Genomic DNA, 22676 nt, shown 5'->3' with positions numbered 1-22676 from the left:
CAAACACACACAAAAAACAAAGACAAAGATCCCCCGTATAGCCTTAACAGACACACACATTCCCAACACACACACACACATCCCAACACACACACACACATCCAAACACACACATCCCAACACACACACACATCCCAACACACATCCAAACACACACACACATCCCAACACACACACACATCCCAACACACACACACATCCCAACACACACATCCCAACACACACACATCCAAACACACACATCCCAACACACACACACATCCCAACACACACACACACATCCCAACACACACACACATCCAAACACACACATCCCAACACACACACACATCCCAACACACACACACATCCAAACACACACACACATCCCAACACACACACATCCCAACACACACACACATCCCAACACACACACACACATCCAAACACACACACACACATCCCAACACACACACATCCCAACACACACACACATCCCAACACACACACACATCCAAACACACACACACACATCCCAACACACACACACACACATCCCAACATCCACACACGCACACGCAGCACACCGCGCACAGCAGGAGACGTGAGCCCGGGGTGGCATGAATAGTAATGTGGACGTGCGGGATCATTGCAGGTGAATTATTCACGCGCAGGTGAAGGGCGACAGCGTGCATCCCCTGAACCGCAGTCCCCCCCTCCTCCTCTCCTTCCTCTTCGTGAGGAATCAGCACAGTTGACAGCGCAGTATATCGTCGACTGTCGAGCAGGATATGTCGCACGACCCACTCGAAGAGCATCAATGAAATGACGCGTCCGAGGTGCGTGGGTTGTGCGCGTCTGGCTGGGGGAGCGGTGGCGCAGTGGTTGGCGCTGCGATACGAACCCGACGGACCGAGTTCGATTCCCGCACGCGACCAACAAGAGCGGCGATGATTGTTAGAACCGGTCCCGGGCACTCGCGCCCGTGGTCGGCTCAGCCTGAAACGAGTGTCTGGTGCGTGCGGTGTGCGAGCATCGGCACTGCGGGGGAGACAAAGGCGGCCGTGCGTGGTGTTGGACGACCCACGCGCTCCGTGTGTGCCGTGCCGGCCTTCGTAGGTGCTCGCTGGCAGCACTTGCCCCAACAGTCTGCTGTTCAAGGCTATACGGGGGAGCTTTGCCGTTCGTGCTCTGCGTGTGTGCTGCATGTGCGCGCACGCGTTTAAAGCTTCGTCTTTGCCCGTTCTCATTGTGTATTGTCCATCTATTGTCTATCTCCTGCTCGCGGAGTTTCCTTCGCCCCGTTCGCCGTTTATTCACCATCCACTGCTGGCCGAGTCGCTCGCCTGAAGGCAGTAAAACGCGCAGGGCATTTGCAAAGGTTCCGGAGAATTAAAATCGAGCGTGCCCGACCAATCCATCATTCCTCACGAGACGCATGCAAATGCGATGCAGATCGTATTCGACTTATTCCGATGGTGCTTAATGGTGGGGGCGGAAGAGCAGGATTGTATCAGCTGTAAACGAGACGAGGCTCCATCGATAGAATCTTCGCGTGGAGCCTGAGAATCGGATTCGCTGGGGCGTGAGGAATCTTAAAGCCGGCCTCGGCATTGCCGGATTACGCCTCCCGTGTTATGTAACATCACCCCCACCTCTTCCCCCCCACCTCTTCCCTCCACTCCACCTCCCCACCTCTCCCCCCCACCCACCTCCTCCCTCCCCTCGGGGGGGGCGGGGGGGTTCCGCAGAGTGGAGGGAGGGGGGGTTAGCGAGGGAGTGGGGGGAGGGCATGGGGGGGGGAGATTGAGGGGAGGGGGGAGAAGGGAGGGGTGAAGAGGAGGATGAGAGGGATCAGGGGAGGGGGGTGGAAAGGGGGGGGATGAGGGGCGGGGTTATAAGAGGGATGAGGGGCGGGGGTAAGAGAGACATGGGGGGTGGGAGAGGGATGAAGAGGGGCGATGGGAGGGGTCAGAGGGGGATAAGAGGGATGAAGGGGGAGGGGTAAAGGGGGGTGAGAGGAGGGTTATGGGTGAGGGGAGGGGTAAGGGGGGTGAGGGGAGGGGTCAATGGGGGTGAGGGGAGGGGTGAAGGGGGGTGAGGGGAGGGGTAAAGGGGGTGAGGGGAGGGGTAAAGGAGGGTGAGGGGAGGGGTAAGGGGGAGTAGTAAGTAAATAATTAAACAATGCTTGCCGCATTGCTGTATTTGTGAGAGCCCTGCACTGTACCCACTGCGTGCGGCGTACAGTAGAATAATACATCATTACACAGAGGGACATCAATACACATTGTCATACAATTGTATGACAATGGTAAATTATCACTACACGTTATAATATACGCAGTCATTTGTAAGAACAATTTAAATTGTATGTTTTTAGATTCTGTATACAGATTTGAAAAAAAATAATACATTTTCGCAATTTATAGTTGTATTTTTGCGTGCGTGTGTAACATTGCCATGATTCATTATAAAAAAAATATACAGACCACGCCACTACACGTTATAATTGTCCGTCTCGTCTACATTGTCCGTCTCTTCTGTATTGTCCGTCTCTTCTACATTGTCCGTCTCTTCTACATTGTCCGTCTCGTCTACATTGTCCGTCTCTTCTACATTGTCCGTCTCGTCTACATTGTCCGTCTCTTCTACATTGTCCGTCTCTTCTACATTGTCCGTCTCTTCTACATTGTCCGTCTCTTCTACATTGTCAGTCTCTTCTACATTGTCCGTCTCTTCTACATTGTCCGTCTCTACTACATTGTCCGTCTCTTCTGCATTGTCCGTCTCTTCTACATTGTCCGTCTCTTCTACATTGTCCGTCTCTTCTACATTGTCCGTCTCTTCTGCATTGTCCGTCTCGTCTACATTGTCCGTCTCGTCTACATTGTCCGTCTCTTCTACATTGTCCGTCTCTTCTACATTGTCCGTCTCGTCTACATTGTCCGTCTCGTCTACATTGTCCGTCTCTTCTGCATTGTCCGTCTCGTCTACATTGTCCGTCTCTTCTACATTGTCCGTCTCGTCTACATTGTCCGTCTCTTCTACATTGTCCGTCTCTTCTACATTGTCCGTCTCTTCTACATTGTCCGTCTCGTTTACATTGTCCGTCTCTTCTGTATTGTCCGTCTCGTCTACATTGTCCGTCTCTTCTGCATTGTCCGTCTCTTCTGTATTGTCCGTCTCTTCTGTATTGTCCGTCTCTTCTGCATTGTCCGTCTCTTCTACATTGTCCGTCTCTTCTACATTGTCCGTCTCTTCTGTATTGTCCGTCTCTTCTGTATTGTCCGTCTCTTCTACATTGTCCGTCTCTTCTGTATTGTCCGTCTCTTCTACATTGTCCGTCTCTTCTGTATTGTCCGTCTCTTCTACATTGTCCATCTCTTCTACATTGTCCGTCTCGTCTGTATTGTCCGTCTCTTCTACATTGTCCGTCTCTTCTGTATTGTCCGTCTCTTCTACATTGTCCGTCTCTTCTACATTGTCCATCTCTTCTACATTGTCCGTCTCGTCTACATTGTCCGTCTCCTCTACATTGTCCGTCTCTTCTACATTGTCCGTCTCGTCTACATTGTCCGTCTCTTCTACATTGTCCATCTCGTCTACATTGTTCGTCACGTCTACATTGTCCGTCTCTTCTACATTGTCCGTCTCTTCTACATTGTCCGTCTCTTCTGTATTGTCCATCTCTTCTACATTGTCCGTCTCTTCTACATTGTCCGTCTCTTCTACATTGTCCGCCTCCTCTACATTGTCCGTCTCTTCTGTATTGTCCGTCTCTTCTACATTGTCCGTCTCTTCTACATTGTCCGTCTCTTCTACATTGTCCATCTCGTCTACATTGTCCGTCTCGTCTACATTGTCCGTCTCTTCTACATTGTCCGTCTCCTCTACATTGTCCGTCTCTTCTGTATTGTCCGTCTCTTCTGCATTGTCCGTCTCTTCTACATTGTCCGTCTCTTCTACATTGTCCGTCTCGTCTACATTGTCCGTCTCTTCTGCATTGTCCGTCTCTTCTACATTGTCCGTCTCTTCTACATTGTCCGTCTCTTCTACATTGTCCGTCTCGTCTACATTGTCCGTCTCCTCTACATTGTCCGTCTCTTCTGCATTGTCCGTCTCTTCTACATTGTCCGTCTCTTCTACATTGTCCGTCTCTTCTACATTGTCCGTCTCTTCTGCATTGTCCGTCTCGTCTACATTGTCCGTCTCTTCTACATTGTCCGTCTCTTCTACATTGTCCGTCTCGTCTACATTGTCCGTCTCGTCTACATTGTCCGTCTCGTCTGCATTGTCCGTCTCTACTACATTGTCCGTCTCTTCTACATTGTCCGTCTCTTCTACATTGTCCGTCTCTTCTACATTGTCCGTCTCGTCTACATTGTCCGTCTCTTCTACATTGTCCGTCTCTTCTACATTGTCCGTCTCTTCTACATTGTCCGTCTCTTCTGCATTGTCCGTCTCGTCTACATTGTCCGTCTCGTCTACATTGTCCGTCTCTTCTACATTGTCCGTCTCTTCTACATTGTCCGTCTCGTCTACATTGTCCGTCTCTTCTACATTGTCCGTCTCTTCTACATTGTCCATCTCGTCTACATTGTCCGTCTCGTCTACATTGTCCGTCTCTTCTACATTGTCCGTCTCCTCTACATTGTCCGTCTCTTCTGTATTGTCCGTCTCTTCTGCATTGTCCGTCTCTTCTACATTGTCCGTCTCTTCTACATTGTCCGTCTCGTCTACATTGTCCGTCTCTTCTGCATTGTCCGTCTCTTCTACATTGTCCGTCTCTTCTACATTGTCCGTCTCTTCTACATTGTCCGTCTCGTCTACATTGTCCGTCTCCTCTACATTGTCCGTCTCTTCTGCATTGTCCGTCTCTTCTACATTGTCCGTCTCTTCTACATTGTCCGTCTCTTCTACATTGTCCGTCTCTTCTACATTGTCCGTCTCTTCTGCATTGTCCGTCTCTTCTATATTGTCCGTCTCGTCTACATTGTCCGTCTCGTCTACATTGTCCGTCTCTTCTACATTGTCCGTCTGTTCTACATTGTCCGTCTCGTCTACATTGTCCGTCTCGTCTACATTGTCCGTCTCTTCTACATTGTCCGTCTCTACTATATTGTCCGTCTCTTCTACATTGTCCGTCTCTTCTACATTGTCCGTCTCTTCTGCATTGTCCGTCTCTTCTACATTGTCCGTCTCTTCTACATTGTCCGTCTCGTCTACATTGTCCGTCTCGTCTACATTGTCCGTCTCGTCTACATTGTCCGTCTCTTCTACATTGTCCGTCTCTTCTACATTGTCCGTCTCTTCTGCATTGTCCGTCTCTTCTACATTGTCCGTCTCGTCTACATTGTCCGTCTCGTCTACATTGTCCGTCTCTTCTACATTGTCCGTCTCTTCTACATTGTCCGTCTCGTCTACATTGTCCGTCTCGTCTACATTGTCCGTCTCTACTACATTGTCCGTCTCTTCTACATTGTCCGTCTCTTCTACATTGTCCGTCTCTTCTGCATTGTCCGTCTCTTCTACATTGTCCGTCTCGTCTACATTGTCCGTCTCTTCTACATTGTCCGTCTCTTCTACATTGTCCGTCTCTTCTACATTGTCCGTCTCTTCTACATTGTCCGTCTCGTCTACATTGTCCGTCTCGTCTACATTGTCCGTCTCTTCTACATTGTCCGTCTCTTCTGCATTGTCCGTCTCTTCTGCATTGTCCGTCTCTTCTACATTGTCCGTCTCTTCTACATTGTCCGTCTCTTCTACATTGTCCGTCTCTTCTGCATTGTCCGTCTCTTCTACATTGTCCGTCTCGTCTACATTGTCCGTCTCTTCTACATTGTCCGTCTCTTCTACATTGTCCGTCTCTTCTACATTGTCCGTCTCTTCTGCATTGTCCGTCTCTTCTACATTGTCCGTCTCTTCTGCATTGTCCGTCTCTTCTACATTGTCCGTCTCTTCTACATTGTCCGTCTCTTCTACATTGTCCGTCTCGTCTACATTGTCCGTCTCTTCTACATTGTCCGTCTCGTCTACATTATCCGTCTCTTCTGCATTGTCCGTCTCTTCTACATTGTCCGTCTCTTCTACATTGTCCGTCTCGTCTACATTGTCCGTCTCTTCTACATTGTCCGTCTCTTCTGTATTGTCCGTCTCTTCAACATTGTCCGTCTCTTCTGCATTGTCCGTCTCTTCTACATTGTCCGTCTCTTCTACATTGTCCGTCTCTTCTACATTGTCCGTCTCTTCTACATTGTCCGTATCTTCTACATTGTCCGTCTCTTCTGCATTGTCCGTCTCTTCTACATTGTCCGTCTCGTCTACATTGTCCGTCTCGTCTACATTGTCCGTCTCTTCTACATTGTCCGTCTCTTCTACATTGTCCGTCTCGTCTACATTGTCCGTCTCGTCTACATTGTCCGTCTCTACTACATTGTCCGTCTCTTCTACATTGTCCGTCTCTTCTACATTGTCCGTCTCTTCTGCATTGTCCGTCTCTTCTACATTGTCCGTCTCTTCTACATTGTCCGTCTCGTCTACATTGTCCGTCTCGTCTACATTGTCCGTCTCTTCTACATTGTCCGTCTCTTCTACATTGTCCGTCTCTTCTACATTGTCCGTCTCTTCTGCATTGTCCGTCTCTTCTACATTGTCCGTCTCTTCTACATTGTCCGTCTCTTCTACATTGTCCGTCTCTTCTGCATTGTCCGTCTCTTCTGCATTGTCCGTCTCGTCTACATTGTCCGTCTCGTCTACATTGTCCGTCTCGTCTACATTGTCCGTCTCTTCTACATTGTCCGTCTCTTCTACATTGTCCGTCTCTTCTGCATTGTCCGTCTCTTCTACATTGTCCGTCTCTTCTGCATTGTCCGTCTCTTCTACATTGTCCGTCTCTTCTACATTGTCCGTCTCTTCTACATTGTCCGTCTCTTCTGCATTGTCCGTCTCTTCTACATTGTCCGTCTCGTCTACATTGTCCGTCTCTTCTACATTGTCCGTCTCTTCTACATTGTCCGTCTCTTCTACATTGTCCGTCTCTTCTACATTGTCCGTCTCTTCTACATTGTCCGTCTCGTCTACATTGTCCGTCTCGTCTACATTGTCCGTCTCTTCTACATTGTCCGTCTCGTCTACATTGTCCGTCTCGTCTACATTGTCCGTCTCTACTAAATTGTCCGTCTCTTCTACATTGCCCGTCTCTTCTACATTGTCCGTCTCTTCTGCATTGTCCGTCTCTTCTACATTGTGCGTCTCTTCTACATTGTCCGTCTCGTCTACATTGTCCGTCTCGTCTACATTGTCCGTCTCTTCTACATTGTCCGTCTCTTCTACATTGTCCGTCTCTTCTACATTGTCCGTCTCTTCTACATTGTCCGTCTCTTCTACATTGTCCGTCTCTTCTGCATTGTCCGTCTCGTCTACATTGTCCGTCTCGTCTACATTGTCCGTCTCGTCTACATTGTCCGTCTCTTCTACATTGTCCGTCTCTTCTACATTGTCCGTCTCTTCTGCATTGTCCGTCTCTTCTACATTGTCCGTCTCTTCTGCATTGTTCGTCTCTTCTACATTGTCCGTCTCTTCTACATTGTCCGTCTCTTCTACATTGTCCGTCTCTTCTGCATTGTCCGTCTCTTCTACATTGTCCGTCTCGTCTACATTGTCCGTCTCTTCTACATTGTCCGTCTCTTCTACATTGTCCGTCTCTTCTACATTGTCCGTCTCGTCTACATTGTCCGTCTCCTCTACATTGTCCGTCTCTTCTGCATTGTCCGTCTCTTCTACATTGTCCGTCTCTTCTACATTGTCCGTCTCTTCTACATTGTCCGTCTCTTCTGCATTGTCCGTCTCGTCTACATTGTCCGTCTCTTCTACATTGTCCGTCTCTTCTACATTGTCCGTCTCGTCTACATTGTCCGTCTCGTCTACATTGTCCGTCTCGTCTGCATTGTCCGTCTCTACTACATTGTCCGTCTCTTCTACATTGTCCGTCTCTTCTACATTGTCCGTCTCGTCTACATTGTCCGTCTCTTCTACATTGTCCGTCTCTTCTACATTGTCCGTCTCTTCTACATTGTCCGTCTCTTCTGCATTGTCCGTCTCGTCTACATTGTCCGTCTCGTCTACATTGTCCGTCTCTTCTACATTGTCCGTCTCTTCTACATTGTCCGTCTCGTCTACATTGTCCGTCTCTTCTACATTGTCCGTCTCTTCTACATTGTCCATCTCGTCTACATTGTCCGTCTCGTCTACATTGTCCGTCTCTTCTACATTGTCCGTCTCCTCTACATTGTCCGTCTCTTCTGTATTGTCCGTCTCTTCTGCATTGTCCGTCTCTTCTACATTGTCCGTCTCTTCTACATTGTCCGTCTCGTCTACATTGTCCGTCTCTTCTGCATTGTCCGTCTCTTCTACATTGTCCGTCTCTTCTACATTGTCCGTCTCTTCTACATTGTCCGTCTCGTCTACATTGTCCGTCTCCTCTACATTGTCCGTCTCTTCTGCATTGTCCGTCTCTTCTACATTGTCCGTCTCTTCTACATTGTCCGTCTCTTCTACATTGTCCGTCTCTTCTGTATTGTCCGTCTCTTCAACATTGTCCGTCTCTTCTGCATTGTCCGTCTCTTCTACATTGTCCGTCTCTTCTACATTGTCCGTCTCTTCTACATTGTCCGTCTCTTCTACATTGTCCGTCTCTTCTACATTGTCCGTATCTTCTACATTGTCCGTCTCTTCTGCATTGTCCGTCTCTTCTACATTGTCCGTCTCGTCTACATTGTCCGTCTCGTCTACATTGTCCGTCTCTTCTACATTGTCCGTCTCTTCTACATTGTCCGTCTCGTCTACATTGTCCGTCTCGTCTACATTGTCCGTCTCTACTACATTGTCCGTCTCTTCTACATTGTCCGTCTCTTCTACATTGTCCGTCTCTTCTGCATTGTCCGTCTCTTCTACATTGTCCGTCTCTTCTACATTGTCCGTCTCGTCTACATTGTCCGTCTCGTCTACATTGTCCGTCTCTTCTACATTGTCCGTCTCTTCTACATTGTCCGTCTCTTCTACATTGTCCGTCTCTTCTGCATTGTCCGTCTCTTCTACATTGTCCGTCTCTTCTACATTGTCCGTCTCTTCTACATTGTCCGTCTCTTCTGCATTGTCCGTCTCTTCTGCATTGTCCGTCTCGTCTACATTGTCCGTCTCGTCTACATTGTCCGTCTCGTCTACATTGTCCGTCTCTTCTACATTGTCCGTCTCTTCTACATTGTCCGTCTCTTCTGCATTGTCCGTCTCTTCTACATTGTCCGTCTCTTCTGCATTGTCCGTCTCTTCTACATTGTCCGTCTCTTCTACATTGTCCGTCTCTTCTACATTGTCCGTCTCTTCTGCATTGTCCGTCTCTTCTACATTGTCCGTCTCGTCTACATTGTCCGTCTCTTCTACATTGTCCGTCTCTTCTACATTGTCCGTCTCTTCTACATTGTCCGTCTCTTCTACATTGTCCGTCTCTTCTACATTGTCCGTCTCGTCTACATTGTCCGTCTCGTCTACATTGTCCGTCTCTTCTACATTGTCCGTCTCGTCTACATTGTCCGTCTCGTCTACATTGTCCGTCTCTACTAAATTGTCCGTCTCTTCTACATTGCCCGTCTCTTCTACATTGTCCGTCTCTTCTGCATTGTCCGTCTCTTCTACATTGTGCGTCTCTTCTACATTGTCCGTCTCGTCTACATTGTCCGTCTCGTCTACATTGTCCGTCTCTTCTACATTGTCCGTCTCTTCTACATTGTCCGTCTCTTCTACATTGTCCGTCTCTTCTGCATTGTCCGTCTCTTCTACATTGTCCGTCTCTTCTACATTGTCCGTCTCTTCTGCATTGTCCGTCTCGTCTACATTGTCCGTCTCGTCTACATTGTCCGTCTCGTCTACATTGTCCGTCTCTTCTACATTGTCCGTCTCTTCTACATTGTCCGTCTCTTCTGCATTGTCCGTCTCTTCTACATTGTCCGTCTCTTCTGCATTGTTCGTCTCTTCTACATTGTCCGTCTCTTCTACATTGTCCGTCTCTTCTACATTGTCCGTCTCTTCTGCATTGTCCGTCTCTTCTACATTGTCCGTCTCGTCTACATTGTCCGTCTCTTCTACATTGTCCGTCTCTTCTACATTGTCCGTCTCTTCTACATTGTCCGTCTCGTCTACATTGTCCGTCTCCTCTACATTGTCCGTCTCTTCTGCATTGTCCGTCTCTTCTACATTGTCCGTCTCTTCTACATTGTCCGTCTCTTCTACATTGTCCGTCTCTTCTGCATTGTCCGTCTCGTCTACATTGTCCGTCTCTTCTACATTGTCCGTCTCTTCTACATTGTCCGTCTCGTCTACATTGTCCGTCTCGTCTACATTGTCCGTCTCGTCTGCATTGTCCGTCTCTACTACATTGTCCGTCTCTTCTACATTGTCCGTCTCTTCTACATTGTCCGTCTCTTCTACATTGTCCGTCTCGTCTACATTGTCCGTCTCTTCTACATTGTCCGTCTCTTCTACATTGTCCGTCTCTTCTACATTGTCCGTCTCTTCTGCATTGTCCGTCTCGTCTACATTGTCCGTCTCGTCTACATTGTCCGTCTCTTCTACATTGTCCGTCTCTTCTACATTGTCCGTCTCGTCTACATTGTCCGTCTCTTCTACATTGTCCGTCTCTTCTACATTGTCCATCTCGTCTACATTGTCCGTCTCGTCTACATTGTCCGTCTCTTCTACATTGTCCGTCTCCTCTACATTGTCCGTCTCTTCTGTATTGTCCGTCTCTTCTGCATTGTCCGTCTCTTCTACATTGTCCGTCTCTTCTACATTGTCCGTCTCGTCTACATTGTCCGTCTCTTCTGCATTGTCCGTCTCTTCTACATTGTCCGTCTCTTCTACATTGTCCGTCTCTTCTACATTGTCCGTCTCGTCTACATTGTCCGTCTCCTCTACATTGTCCGTCTCTTCTGCATTGTCCGTCTCTTCTACATTGTCCGTCTCTTCTACATTGTCCGTCTCTTCTACATTGTCCGTCTCTTCTACATTGTCCGTCTCTTCTGCATTGTCCGTCTCTTCTATATTGTCCGTCTCGTCTACATTGTCCGTCTCGTCTACATTGTCCGTCTCTTCTACATTGTCCGTCTGTTCTACATTGTCCGTCTCGTCTACATTGTCCGTCTCGTCTACATTGTCCGTCTCTTCTACATTGTCCGTCTCTACTATATTGTCCGTCTCTTCTACATTGTCCGTCTCTTCTACATTGTCCGTCTCTTCTGCATTGTCCGTCTCTTCTACATTGTCCGTCTCTTCTACATTGTCCGTCTCGTCTACATTGTCCGTCTCGTCTACATTGTCCGTCTCTTCTACATTGTCCGTCTCTTCTACATTGTCCGTCTCTTCTGCATTGTCCGTCTCTTCTACATTGTCCGTCTCGTCTACATTGTCCGTCTCGTCTACATTGTCCGTCTCTTCTACATTGTCCGTCTCTTCTACATTGTCCGTCTCGTCTACATTGTCCGTCTCGTCTACATTGTCCGTCTCTTCTACATTGTCCGTCTCTTCTACATTGTCCGTCTCTTCTGCATTGTCCGTCTCTTCTACATTGTCCGTCTCGTCTACATTGTCCGTCTCGTCTACATTGTCCGTCTCTTCTACATTGTCCGTCTCTTCTACATTGTCCGTCTCGTCTACATTGTCCGTCTCGTCTACATTGTCCGTCTCTACTACATTGTCCGTCTCTTCTACATTGTCCGTCTCTTCTACATTGTCCGTCTCTTCTGCATTGTCCGTCTCTTCTACATTGTCCGTCTCTTCTACATTGTCCGTCTCGTCTACATTGTCCGTCTCTTCTACATTGTCCGTCTCTTCTACATTGTCCGTCTCTTCTACATTGTCCGTCTCTTCTACATTGTCCGTCTCGTCTACATTGTCCGTCTCGTCTACATTGTCCGTCTCTTCTACATTGTCCGTCTCTTCTGCATTGTCCGTCTCTTCTGCATTGTCCGTCTCTTCTACATTGTCCGTCTCTTCTACATTGTCCGTCTCTTCTACATTGTCCGTCTCTTCTGCATTGTCCGTCTCGTCTACATTGTCCGTCTCTTCTACATTGTCCGTCTCTTCTACATTGTCCGTCTCTTCTACATTGTCCGTCTCTTCTGCATTGTCCGTCTCTTCTACATTGTCCGTCTCTTCTGCATTGTCCGTCTCTTCTACATTGTCCGTCTCTTCTACATTGTCCGTCTCTTCTACATTGTCCGTCTCGTCTACATTGTCCGTCTCTTCTACATTGTCCGTCTCGTCTACATTATCCGTCTCTTCTGCATTGTCCGTCTCTTCTACATTGTCCGTCTCTTCTACATTGTCCGTCTCGTCTACATTGTCCGTCTCTTCTACATTGTCCGTCTCTTCTGTATTGTCCGTCTCTTCAACATTGTCCGTCTCTTCTGCATTGTCCGTCTCTTCTACATTGTCCGTCTCTTCTACATTGTCCGTCTCTTCTACATTGTCCGTCTCTTCTACATTGTCCGTCTCTTCTACATTGTCCGTCTCTTCTACATTGTCCGTCTCTTCTGCATTGTCCGTCTCTTCTACATTGTCCGTCTCGTCTACATTGTCCGTCTCGTCTACATTGTCCGTCTCTTCTACATTGTCCGTCTCTTCTACATTGTCCGTCTCGTCTACATTGTCCGTCTCGTCTACATTGTCCGTCTCTACTACATTGTCCGTCTCTTCTACATTGTCCGTCTCTTCTACATTGTCCGTCTCTTCTGCATTGTCCGTCTCTTCTACATTGTCCGTCTCTTCTACATTGTCCGTCTCGTCTACATTGTCCGTCTCGTCTACATTGTCCGTCTCTTCTACATTGTCCGTCTCTTCTACATTGTCCGTCTCTTCTACATTGTCCGTCTCTTCTGCATTGTCCGTCTCTTCTACATTGTCCGTCTCTTCTACATTGTCCGTCTCTTCTACATTGTCCGTCTCTTCTGCATTGTCCGTCTCTTCTGCATTGTCCGTCTCGTCTACATTGTCCGTCTCGTCTACATTGTCCGTCTCGTCTACATTGTCCGTCTCTTCTACATTGTCCGTCTCTTCTACATTGTCCGTCTCTTCTGCATTGTCCGTCTCTTCTACATTGTCCGTCTCTTCTGCATTGTCCGTCTCTTCTACATTGTCCGTCTCTTCTACATTGTCCGTCTCTTCTACATTGTCCGTCTCTTCTGCATTGTCCGTCTCTTCTACATTGTCCGTCTCGTCTACATTGTCCGTCTCTTCTACATTGTCCGTCTCTTCTACATTGTCCGTCTCTTCTACATTGTCCGTCTCTTCTACATTGTCCGTCTCTTCTACATTGTCCGTCTCGTCTACATTGTCCGTCTCGTCTACATTGTCCGTCTCTTCTACATTGTCCGTCTCGTCTACATTGTCCGTCTCGTCTACATTGTCCGTCTCTACTAAATTGTCCGTCTCTTCTACATTGCCCGTCTCTTCTACATTGTCCGTCTCTTCTGCATTGTCCGTCTCTTCTACATTGTGCGTCTCTTCTACATTGTCCGTCTCGTCTACATTGTCCGTCTCGTCTACATTGTCCGTCTCTTCTACATTGTCCGTCTCTTCTACATTGTCCGTCTCTTCTACATTGTCCGTCTCTTCTGCATTGTCCGTCTCTTCTACATTGTCCGTCTCTTCTACATTGTCCGTCTCTTCTGCATTGTCCGTCTCGTCTACATTGTCCGTCTCGTCTACATTGTCCGTCTCGTCTACATTGTCCGTCTCTTCTACATTGTCCGTCTCTTCTACATTGTCCGTCTCTTCTGCATTGTCCGTCTCTTCTACATTGTCCGTCTCTTCTGCATTGTTCGTCTCTTCTACATTGTCCGTCTCTTCTACATTGTCCGTCTCTTCTACATTGTCCGTCTCTTCTGCATTGTCCGTCTCTTCTACATTGTCCGTCTCGTCTACATTGTCCGTCTCTTCTACATTGTCCGTCTCTTCTACATTGTCCGTCTCTTCTACATTGTCCGTCTCTTCTGCATTGTCCGTCTCTTCTACATTGTCCGTCTCTTCTGCATTGTCCGTCTCTTCTACATTGTCCGTCTCTTCTACATTGTCCGTCTCTTCTACATTGTCCGTCTCGTCTACATTGTCCGTCTCTTCTACATTGTCCGTCTCGTCTACATTGTCCGTCTCTTCTGCATTGTCCGTCTCTTCTACATTGTCCGTCTCTTCTACATTGTCCGTCTCGTCTACATTGTCCGTCTCTTCTACATTGTCCGTCTCTTCTGTATTGTCCGTCTCTTCTACATTGTCCGTCTCTTCTGCATTGTCCGTCTCTTCTACATTGTCCGTCTCTTCTACATTGTCCGTCTCTTCTACATTGTCCGTCTCTTCTACATTGTCCGTCTCTTCTACATTGTCCGTCTCTTCTGCATTGTCCATCTCTTCTACATTGTCCGTCTCGTCTACATTGTCCGTCTCGTCTACATTGTCCGTCTCTTCTACATTGTCCGTCTCTTCTGCATTGTCCGTCTCTTCTACATTGTCCGTCTCTTCTGCATTGTCCGTCTCGTCTCCATTGTCCGTCTCTTCTGCATTGTTCATTCTGAGTCGTGTTCTGCCCCGTCCCTTCTTCTAGTCGGAATCACTCATCAGCTTCTAAACGACGATGTATAAATCCACTCACATGCACAGCCACACATATAAATTCATGAATACCAAGTGGTGTTGACTTCACCACGGCGCTTGTTTCACGCTCGGTGCACTTTGAGACCATCACGTGAAGTGTGGAAGAGAATTTTTGCCACGATGAATTTGCACTCAGTGAGCTATACCTGGTTAAGTAATTTTTTTTTAGTTTAGTTAGACTGCTGTGCCGGGCTAGGTGAAGGTGATCACAATACAGTCCCAGGTGCCATGGGTTGACCGACCGAGATGACTGTCAGATGCACCATCTGGGCCCCCCACTGCGCCGACTTGCTGCGCGTTAACCGCACGGCGCTCCGCTCGTTGATGTGAGCGTCGCTCCTGTCTGCCTCCTCCACAGAGGTCGACTTTGACACCGCTGGTACCAGTCATCGGCAAGTCCATCCTCCTGTACCACATCAGTTCAACTCTTCTCGAGCCCGCGCGGCGCCCCCTTAGCCCCATCTATTCGGCCAAACAGCAGCTGCTTGGGCATACGGTGGGCTCTGCATGCGGGCTACATGACCCGGGCAACGCAGCCTCGCCTTTTAGAGGAGTTCACCGATGGGACTTTCTCCAGCCAGATCCTTCAAGGATCTGTGAGCTCCTTGCACTGTAATCCAGCCTGGTTAATCCCAGGATGCCTGGATGGATTTTAGGCACACAACGAAGACAAGGATCCCCCTTCAACAGGCTGCTGGGGCAAGTGATGTTAGCGAGCACCTATTGAAGGCCGCCACGACGCGCGAGGGGGTGGGTGGCCGGCACCACGCCCGGCCGCCTTTGTCTCCCCAGTGGCGATGTTTACACACACCGCACCAGATACTCATTTAAGGCTGAGTCGATCTAGGGATAGACCCAGAACCGGTTCAGATCATCGTCACCGGTGTTGGTCGTGAGCAGGAATGGAACTCGGCTCGCCGGTTTCATAGTGGCAGTGCGCTAACCACTGCACTAGCGTTCTACCACACAGACAGCTACACACACACATTTCACAGACTTGGTTGTATGTATTCTAAACTTCTTTAGCACCGTACGTAACGAACCGTGCTAATCGGAGGTGCAGTTCACAGTGAGGAATTTCAGCAGGGCCCTCGCCTGGTTAAATAAAGGGCCTCGTCATCACCTCGTGAAATGAGATTGTCTCGTGGAAATCCTTTGGCGTGAGGGCAGCGGCGAGATGGATGGGATGGAGGTGGGTGTGGAGCAGGCTTTGGGGACAAGGGATTAATCAGGGGATGGCGGTGTTTGTGGTGTACACAGAGCCCCATCTACTGTACGTACATGCCTCTTTTACCCCCTCCCTCCCCTACTCCCATCGATATATTTAGCTCAAGGATTAATATTGAATCTTCACCATCAGGATCGTCTCTCCCATAGGGGTTTAGAAACGTGTGGGCACGAGGGGGAAGCGTGTTGAGTGAAAGTGAGGAATTCATCATTTTTTCATCATGATCAAGATCATGTTGAAGTTCTGTGCAAAACTAGCAACTACTGGCCAAAATTAATTAGATACTCTTACGGAATTGAAACAAATAAGAAAAACATTTTACCGTTCGGAAAGCTACCTGAGATCGTGCTGCGTGGAAGCGCATCATCAAGCAATACATTGGTTAAATGTATGCCTATACAGGCGACCACGCTTCAATAGGGATTACCGTTGGCACGGATATTTTAATACACACAATGGACAGGAAGGACAAGATTAATGGGCCCGCATAATGCGCATCCATAATGTACGCCGACTCAAGAGCGCAGAATCGTGGTCACCACATCTACGCCTCTATATGAACCTTAAGGCTCTCGCACGATGTCCGTGATGCAGTAATTCTTAGTCTGTTGATGGTCGGCGATGCGGCAATCGACTCATCTCGACGAGCTGTACACGATGCACCACTTACATTGCGTACGAGCGTTCAGGGTTTCAGCACAATCGTCCTCGCTGCGTTTCGACATCGCGGAGTGTGGCACTGATTTCGGATTGATTGGTACCCCAGTCGCGGAGTGAAGTACACCCCTGGAAAGAAAATAGTGTCCCAGAAATAAAACATTTAATTGCCTCGGCCAGTTTGTATTATTTGGTACCCCGGGGTTCTGCCATAAGGATCATGTAAGGAACGAAACAGGTGGAGGACTTCTCCACAAATCTGGCTGTCGCCTGATGAAGCTAGTTGTAATTACTGGCGAAACGTCGTACTCAGATTGTAAATGTTGTGGCTAGGCTCTCCAACACACCGGTGTGGTGCTGTACTAGTGACGAATTGGCCACGTTCTGTTTACGTGACAACCCTTACTAGTTGGCTGTGTCGGGTGGTGGCGGGTTTTAACGACACATTTAAATACTTACGCGATCTAACCCAAAAAAACCTCTTATGGATATTGGTCGCGAAAGCCTACGAGTTAAAATGATCAACATCATATTCAATATCAATATAATAAAGTTAGTCATCATAAATGTTGTCAACATAATCAATATGATTGTAACCATCAATGTACTCATCATGAATGTAATAATCATGAATATAATCAATGAAATAATCAATAAAATAATGATCATGAAGGTAATCATCAATATCAATCACCAATATCATCATCAATGTCACCATCATCAAATGTGTGTGTGAGCGATGATGTGGCGGTTCGTGCGAAGCACTGCGAACCCAACACCAGTATCGATTATCTGAACCGGTCCTGGGCTTCCCGTATGTCGACTCAGCCTCAAATTAGTACAGTATCTGGTGCGGTGTGTAAACATCGTCACTAAGGGAGACAAAGACGGCCAGGCGTGGTGCTGCCGTGCCCGGCCTTCATAGGTCATGTTAAGGCTTAACGGGAGATCTTTGTCTTTGCAGCGATTCGCGCACTGCACTACGAACCCAGTACTCAAGTCCAGCTCCCACACACGGGTAACATCAGTCGCGAGTGCTATCTGACGACCGTATTCTTGGTCGGCTCGTCCTTGCTAAACAAAGCACCAGCACTGCGGAGTCAAAGGCGGCCGCACGTGGTGATGTCCATGCACTTATCCCAAAAAGCCACCGGAGGCTACGCAGGTGATCTCCATCCTTCGTCTTTGTTCACACTCTCCGATCCCTTCTGTTCCACGCCGTGCCTCGTGCGTCCACGTTCGCGTGGGGAGCGGTGGCGCCGTGGTCAGCCCGCCGCTCTCTCCCCTTTCGGCCACCCGAGTTCGACTCCCGCGCTCACGGCCAGCGGGGCCGCGTGCTGAACGCACTCGGGATTTTTTGTTGCACACAGCGTTGTAATACGTTGGGGGTTTTTTATTTTTCTGGAAGATTTGCTGGTTTATCCCAGGATGTTTCTGTTGCGCGTTGTCACTTTCAGATGTTTCTCTGTTCAGGTTTTGTGTTTGTTGCGGTTGCACCGAACTCAAGAGCCGCGTGGCTCACAGGGGCACACCTAATAAATGTAACTTTAAACTTGAAAACTTGCCCCCGACTTGTCTGCTCCAGGCTATAGGGGGGTGACCTTTGTCTTTGTGCAGCTCTGATCCTGCTCTTCTACCTCGTGTTCTACGGCTTCCTGGCCGGACTCTTCTCCCTCACCATGTGGGTGCTGCTGCAGACCACCAACGAGTTCCGCCCCAAGTACCTCGACCGTGTCCCCTCGCCCGGTACCAGCGTGCACGCAGTACACGCAACATGCACACAGTACACGCAGTACACGCAACATGCACACAGTACACGCAGTACACGCAACACGCACACAGTACACGCAGTACACGCAACATGCACATAGTACACGCAGTACACGCAACATGCACACAGTATACGCAGCGCACACACGGTACACGCAACATGCACACAGTACACACAGTACACACGCGGTACACGCAACACGCACACAGTACACGCAGCGCACACACGGTACACGCAATACACACCGTGCACAGAGTACACACAGTGCACACATTGCTGGGGCAAGTGCTGTTAGCGAGCACCTATAAAGGTCGGAACGGCACACGAGGGGGTGGGTGGCCAGCACCATGCCCGGCCGCCTTTGTCTCCCCAGTGGCGATGTTTTTACACACCGCACCACGTGCTCATTTGTGGCTGAGTCGACCTAGGGGAAGCCCAGGACCGGCACAGATAATCGTCACTTGTATCGGCCGTGAGCGGGAATCGAACTCGGTTCGCCGGGGTTTCGCAACGCACACACACATTCGCACGTAGGTGCACGCGCACACACACACACACGTGCATACTCAGGCAGTTTCCTACCGTCATGCATATTTAACGGGGCCCCATGCATTATGCAGCACGGTGCAATCTGTGGGGCTCGGAGTCGTGACGCTTCATGAGCCTCTTAGTGTGGATCATGTGACGCACTCTCCCACACACCTACAGACACCCTAAGGTCCCCCGTATAGCCTGGACAGACTTTTGGGGTACCTGGAGCACCTTTGAAGGCCGGCACGGCACACGAGGGGGTGGCTGGCCCGGCCGCCTTTGTCTCCCCAGTGGCGATGCTTTACACACCGCAACAGGCACTCATTTGAGCCTGAGTAGACCTAGGGGAAGCCCAGGACTGGTTCATATAATCGTCACTGGTGTGCGGGAGTCTAACTTAGGTCACCGTGTTCATAACGCAGCGCGCTAACCACTACATTGCCGTTCCTCACACAGACGCAGGTACAGGCAGCCACAGACACTCTATACACACGTGTGTGTGTGTGTGCACATGGCCTGGCACAAGCGTCGTGGTGACGTCACCGCCACTTAGTGGCGAATGGCGGTTGTTGTTGTTGGTAGTGCAGTGCTTAGCACACTGCGCTACAAACCCGGCGGCCCAAGTTCGATTCCCACTCAAGGCCACCAACACCATCGCCGATTGTCTGAACCGGTCGTGGGGCTCCCCCCTAGGCTAACAAAGGCGGCTCGGCATGGTGCTGGCACCCCAACGCCCTCGGCGTGCCGTGCCGACCGTCAGAGGCGGTCGCTCCCCCCCCAGCGGCGCCTGTCCCGACTCTTTATGAAGAGGCTATGAGGGGCATCTTTGTCTTTTTGTGTCTTACCACCAGGGCTGATGATCCGACCTCAGGCGGACACCCTGGACATCAAGTTCAAGCCGACGCAGAACAGCACCTTTCAGCACTACGTCACCGCCCTCAACGACTTCCTGTTGCGTGAGTGACCTCCAGCACCGGCACGCTCGCACGCCGTCGTGGCGAAGCATGGTCCAGCGACCCCACCACCACTCCCCAACAACGACGACAACAGCAGCACCCCGCCATTCGCCACTCAGTGGCGGCGGCGGCGGCGACGTCACAACGGCGTCCCTTGCCAGGCCAGGTGCACTTTGAGGCCACGTGACGTGTCGAAGGCTGACAGGAGGCCACGTGACGTGTCGAAGGCTCGCTGCTGACAGGAGGCCACGGGACAGGCCCGGCACAAGGGGACTGAACACAAAAAGCGGAACGCAAAGCGGCGGCGACCGCGCTTCCGCCACCCCGCGTCGTCGCCGATACGTGCACAGTGTATCACCCATGTCGTTGTTGTTGTCTTGGTGGTGCGTACACAGTGTATCACCCATGTTGTTGTTGTCTTGGTGGTGCGTACACAGTGTATCACCGATGTTGTTGTTGTTGTTGTCTTGGCAGTGCGTGCACAGTGTATCACCGATGTTGTTGTTGTCTTGGCAGTGCGTGCACAGTGTATCACCCATGTCGTTGTTGTTGTTGTTGTCTTGGCGGTGCGTGCACAGTGTATCACCGTTGTTGTCATTGTTGTTGTTGTCTTGGTGGTGCATACGCAGTGTATCACCGATGTCGTTGTTGTTGTTGTCTTGGCGGTGCGTGCGCAGTGTATCACCGATGTCGTTGTTGTTGTTGTTGTCTTGGCGGTGCGTGCACAATGTATCACCCATGTCGTTGTTGTTGTTGTTGTCTTGGTGGTGCGTACACAGTGTATCACCCATGTCGTTGTTGTTGTTGTCTTGGCGGTGCGTACACAGTGTATCACCGATGTTGTTGTCGTTGTTGTTGTTGTCTTGGCGGTGCGTGCACAGCGTACAACGAGAGGAACCAGACGGCGCGTAACCTGAACTGCACGCCGGGGCGCTACCACTTCCAGAACGACACGGACGAGGTGCGCAACTACCCCAAGACGTCGTGCCGCTTCCTGCGCGCGTCACTCGGCGAATGCTCGGGCCTCGTGGACACGAGCTACGGCTACAGCTCCGGCACGCCCTGCGTCATCCTCAAGATGAACCGGGTACGCGCAGAGTCATCATCACCACACCAGCAACTGCGATCGCCGTCATCACCGTCGTCATCACCGTCGTCGTCGTCATCGTCATCGTTACTTTCGTCATCGTTTCTCCGTGACAGCCCCCACCGACCGGAGCGCGCCCATCATCCCGCTGGACCAGCAGCAGTGTTCAATCTACGACGACTTCTAAGAGATGCTTAAGCTAAACGAAAACTATAAACGATTTTTTTGTTTAACCAGGTAAGGCCCAACTGAGCTATATAGCTCTTTTTCAGCAGCGGCCTGGCGATCACAAATGAGAGTTTCAACGAAGTGGCTTATCACGTGGAAATGTGATAGCAGCCAAAGACTCTAAACGCGTGATGTTGATTCTAAACGTGGAGGGAAAAACCAGAGGACCTGGACCAAAATCCACGCGACCACGGGGAGAGGGAGACACACAAACTCCAAATATACAGCAGCAGCAGCAGCCGTCAGGGTCTGGATCGAACACACGACCTCCTGTATACCAGGCGAGGTAGTTAACATCTCCTAGCCACCGTGATGATGATGAGAGACACGCAAACTCCAAATATACAGCAGCAGCCGTCAGGGTCTGGATCGAACACACGACCTCCTGTATACCAGGCGAGGTAGTTAACATCTCCTAGCCACCGCGACGCCCTAAAGGAGGCCCCACCTCTTTTTTTTAAAGCCCCCACCCACCTCGTTCGCCCGGCTTTCGAGCGACACCGAGCTTGGCTCCGTGCCTCAGAGGTGGTGCGATCATCATGAATGCCGTCACCTTTGTTGTCATCGTTGTCATCATCATCGTTGTCATCATCACCACCATCATCTTAATCATCGCGGCATTTTTAAGTTGTCCTTCCCCCCGCACCTCCGATTAGCACAGTTGGCTGCGTACGGCGTCAAAGAAGTTCAACATACGCATGTACGGTTCAGATCTGGATATGCGTTAATTTATTCACACGCGCAATGAAGGAAAAAACTCGGCCCGAATTGCTTTTCCTCTGCTGCCCGAGAGAGGCCGGAAAGAGCGTGGGAGCGAGAGGTCACGGTGCTGCTGGGCTTCGTAGCTCACATCGAGGGAGACGCACAGGGCGGAATGCAACGTGGGAATTAATCAATAACGTCGGTGTCATTGAAGATCGATGACCGGCAGCTCGGTGGAGGATGTCCGGTGTTTGCGGTCGGATGATGAAAAGCAACCCGGCTTTACTCTTTAAAATCTAGAGCGCAACGTCGATCTATTTCCACATCAACGTATCCTAAGCCATCGTTGAGTACTGGCGCGGTGCCTGTGATGGTTCTACTACAACCAGATCTGAACCGGGATTGATCAGGATTTGATATCTCGTAGGTCTCTACAGGAATTAACCAATTGTTTGCTTTAGCGGATTGTATATTAGCCTGCAATTGTTTGGGTGACTTGGAGTGACTCTATGAGTGCGAGATCATCAGTCAACACTCGTTGTGTTGTGTCCGCGTGCGTATGTGTCTGTGTGTTCCTGCCCTGCAGATTATCAGCTATTACCCCAACGAAAACGCCGAACCGCTGAGGGTGAACTGCACCGGCAAGGTCAGAGGTTAAACTGACTCAGAGGTCATTTGATCCTGACGGAATTTGTTCAGTTTCAGACTCCGTTATCATCCCAGTCGTTTTAAATGTGATCGCTTTTCACTACACGTATTGTTGGAATCGTTCTTTCGAAGGAAAAGTTTTAACCTTGTCCGTGAACCCGTTTATCGCTGTTCGGTCGCTCAGAACTCCTC

General features: G+C 49.6%; 1 protein-coding gene across 2 annotated transcripts in view; it reads left to right on the top strand.

Annotated features, from left to right (window-relative positions):
• The window catches only part of LOC116944594 (sodium/potassium-transporting ATPase subunit beta-2-like), a 58556-nt gene that overhangs the window by 12953 nt on the left and 22927 nt on the right, over positions 1 to 22676 (top strand). For both annotated transcript variants that reach the window (XM_032958298.2, XM_032958295.2), the window contains exons 2-5: positions 18179 to 18307; positions 19715 to 19819; positions 20701 to 20906; positions 22423 to 22482. In XM_032958298.2, coding sequence (XP_032814189.1) covers positions 18179 to 18307; positions 19715 to 19819; positions 20701 to 20906; positions 22423 to 22482 — 500 coding nt within the window. The remainder of the gene's footprint in view (positions 1 to 18178; positions 18308 to 19714; positions 19820 to 20700; positions 20907 to 22422; positions 22483 to 22676) is intronic.

Source organism: Petromyzon marinus, chromosome 21, assembly GCF_048934315.1.
Source record: "Petromyzon marinus isolate PM22_M1 ecotype Great Lakes invasive population chromosome 21, UKy_Petmar_22M1.pri1.0, whole genome shotgun sequence".
In the NCBI taxonomy this organism is placed as follows: domain Eukaryota; kingdom Metazoa; phylum Chordata; class Hyperoartia; order Petromyzontiformes; family Petromyzontidae; genus Petromyzon; species Petromyzon marinus.
Note: the sequence above shows the minus strand (reverse complement) of the source record. Positions and strands in the feature narration are given on the sequence as shown.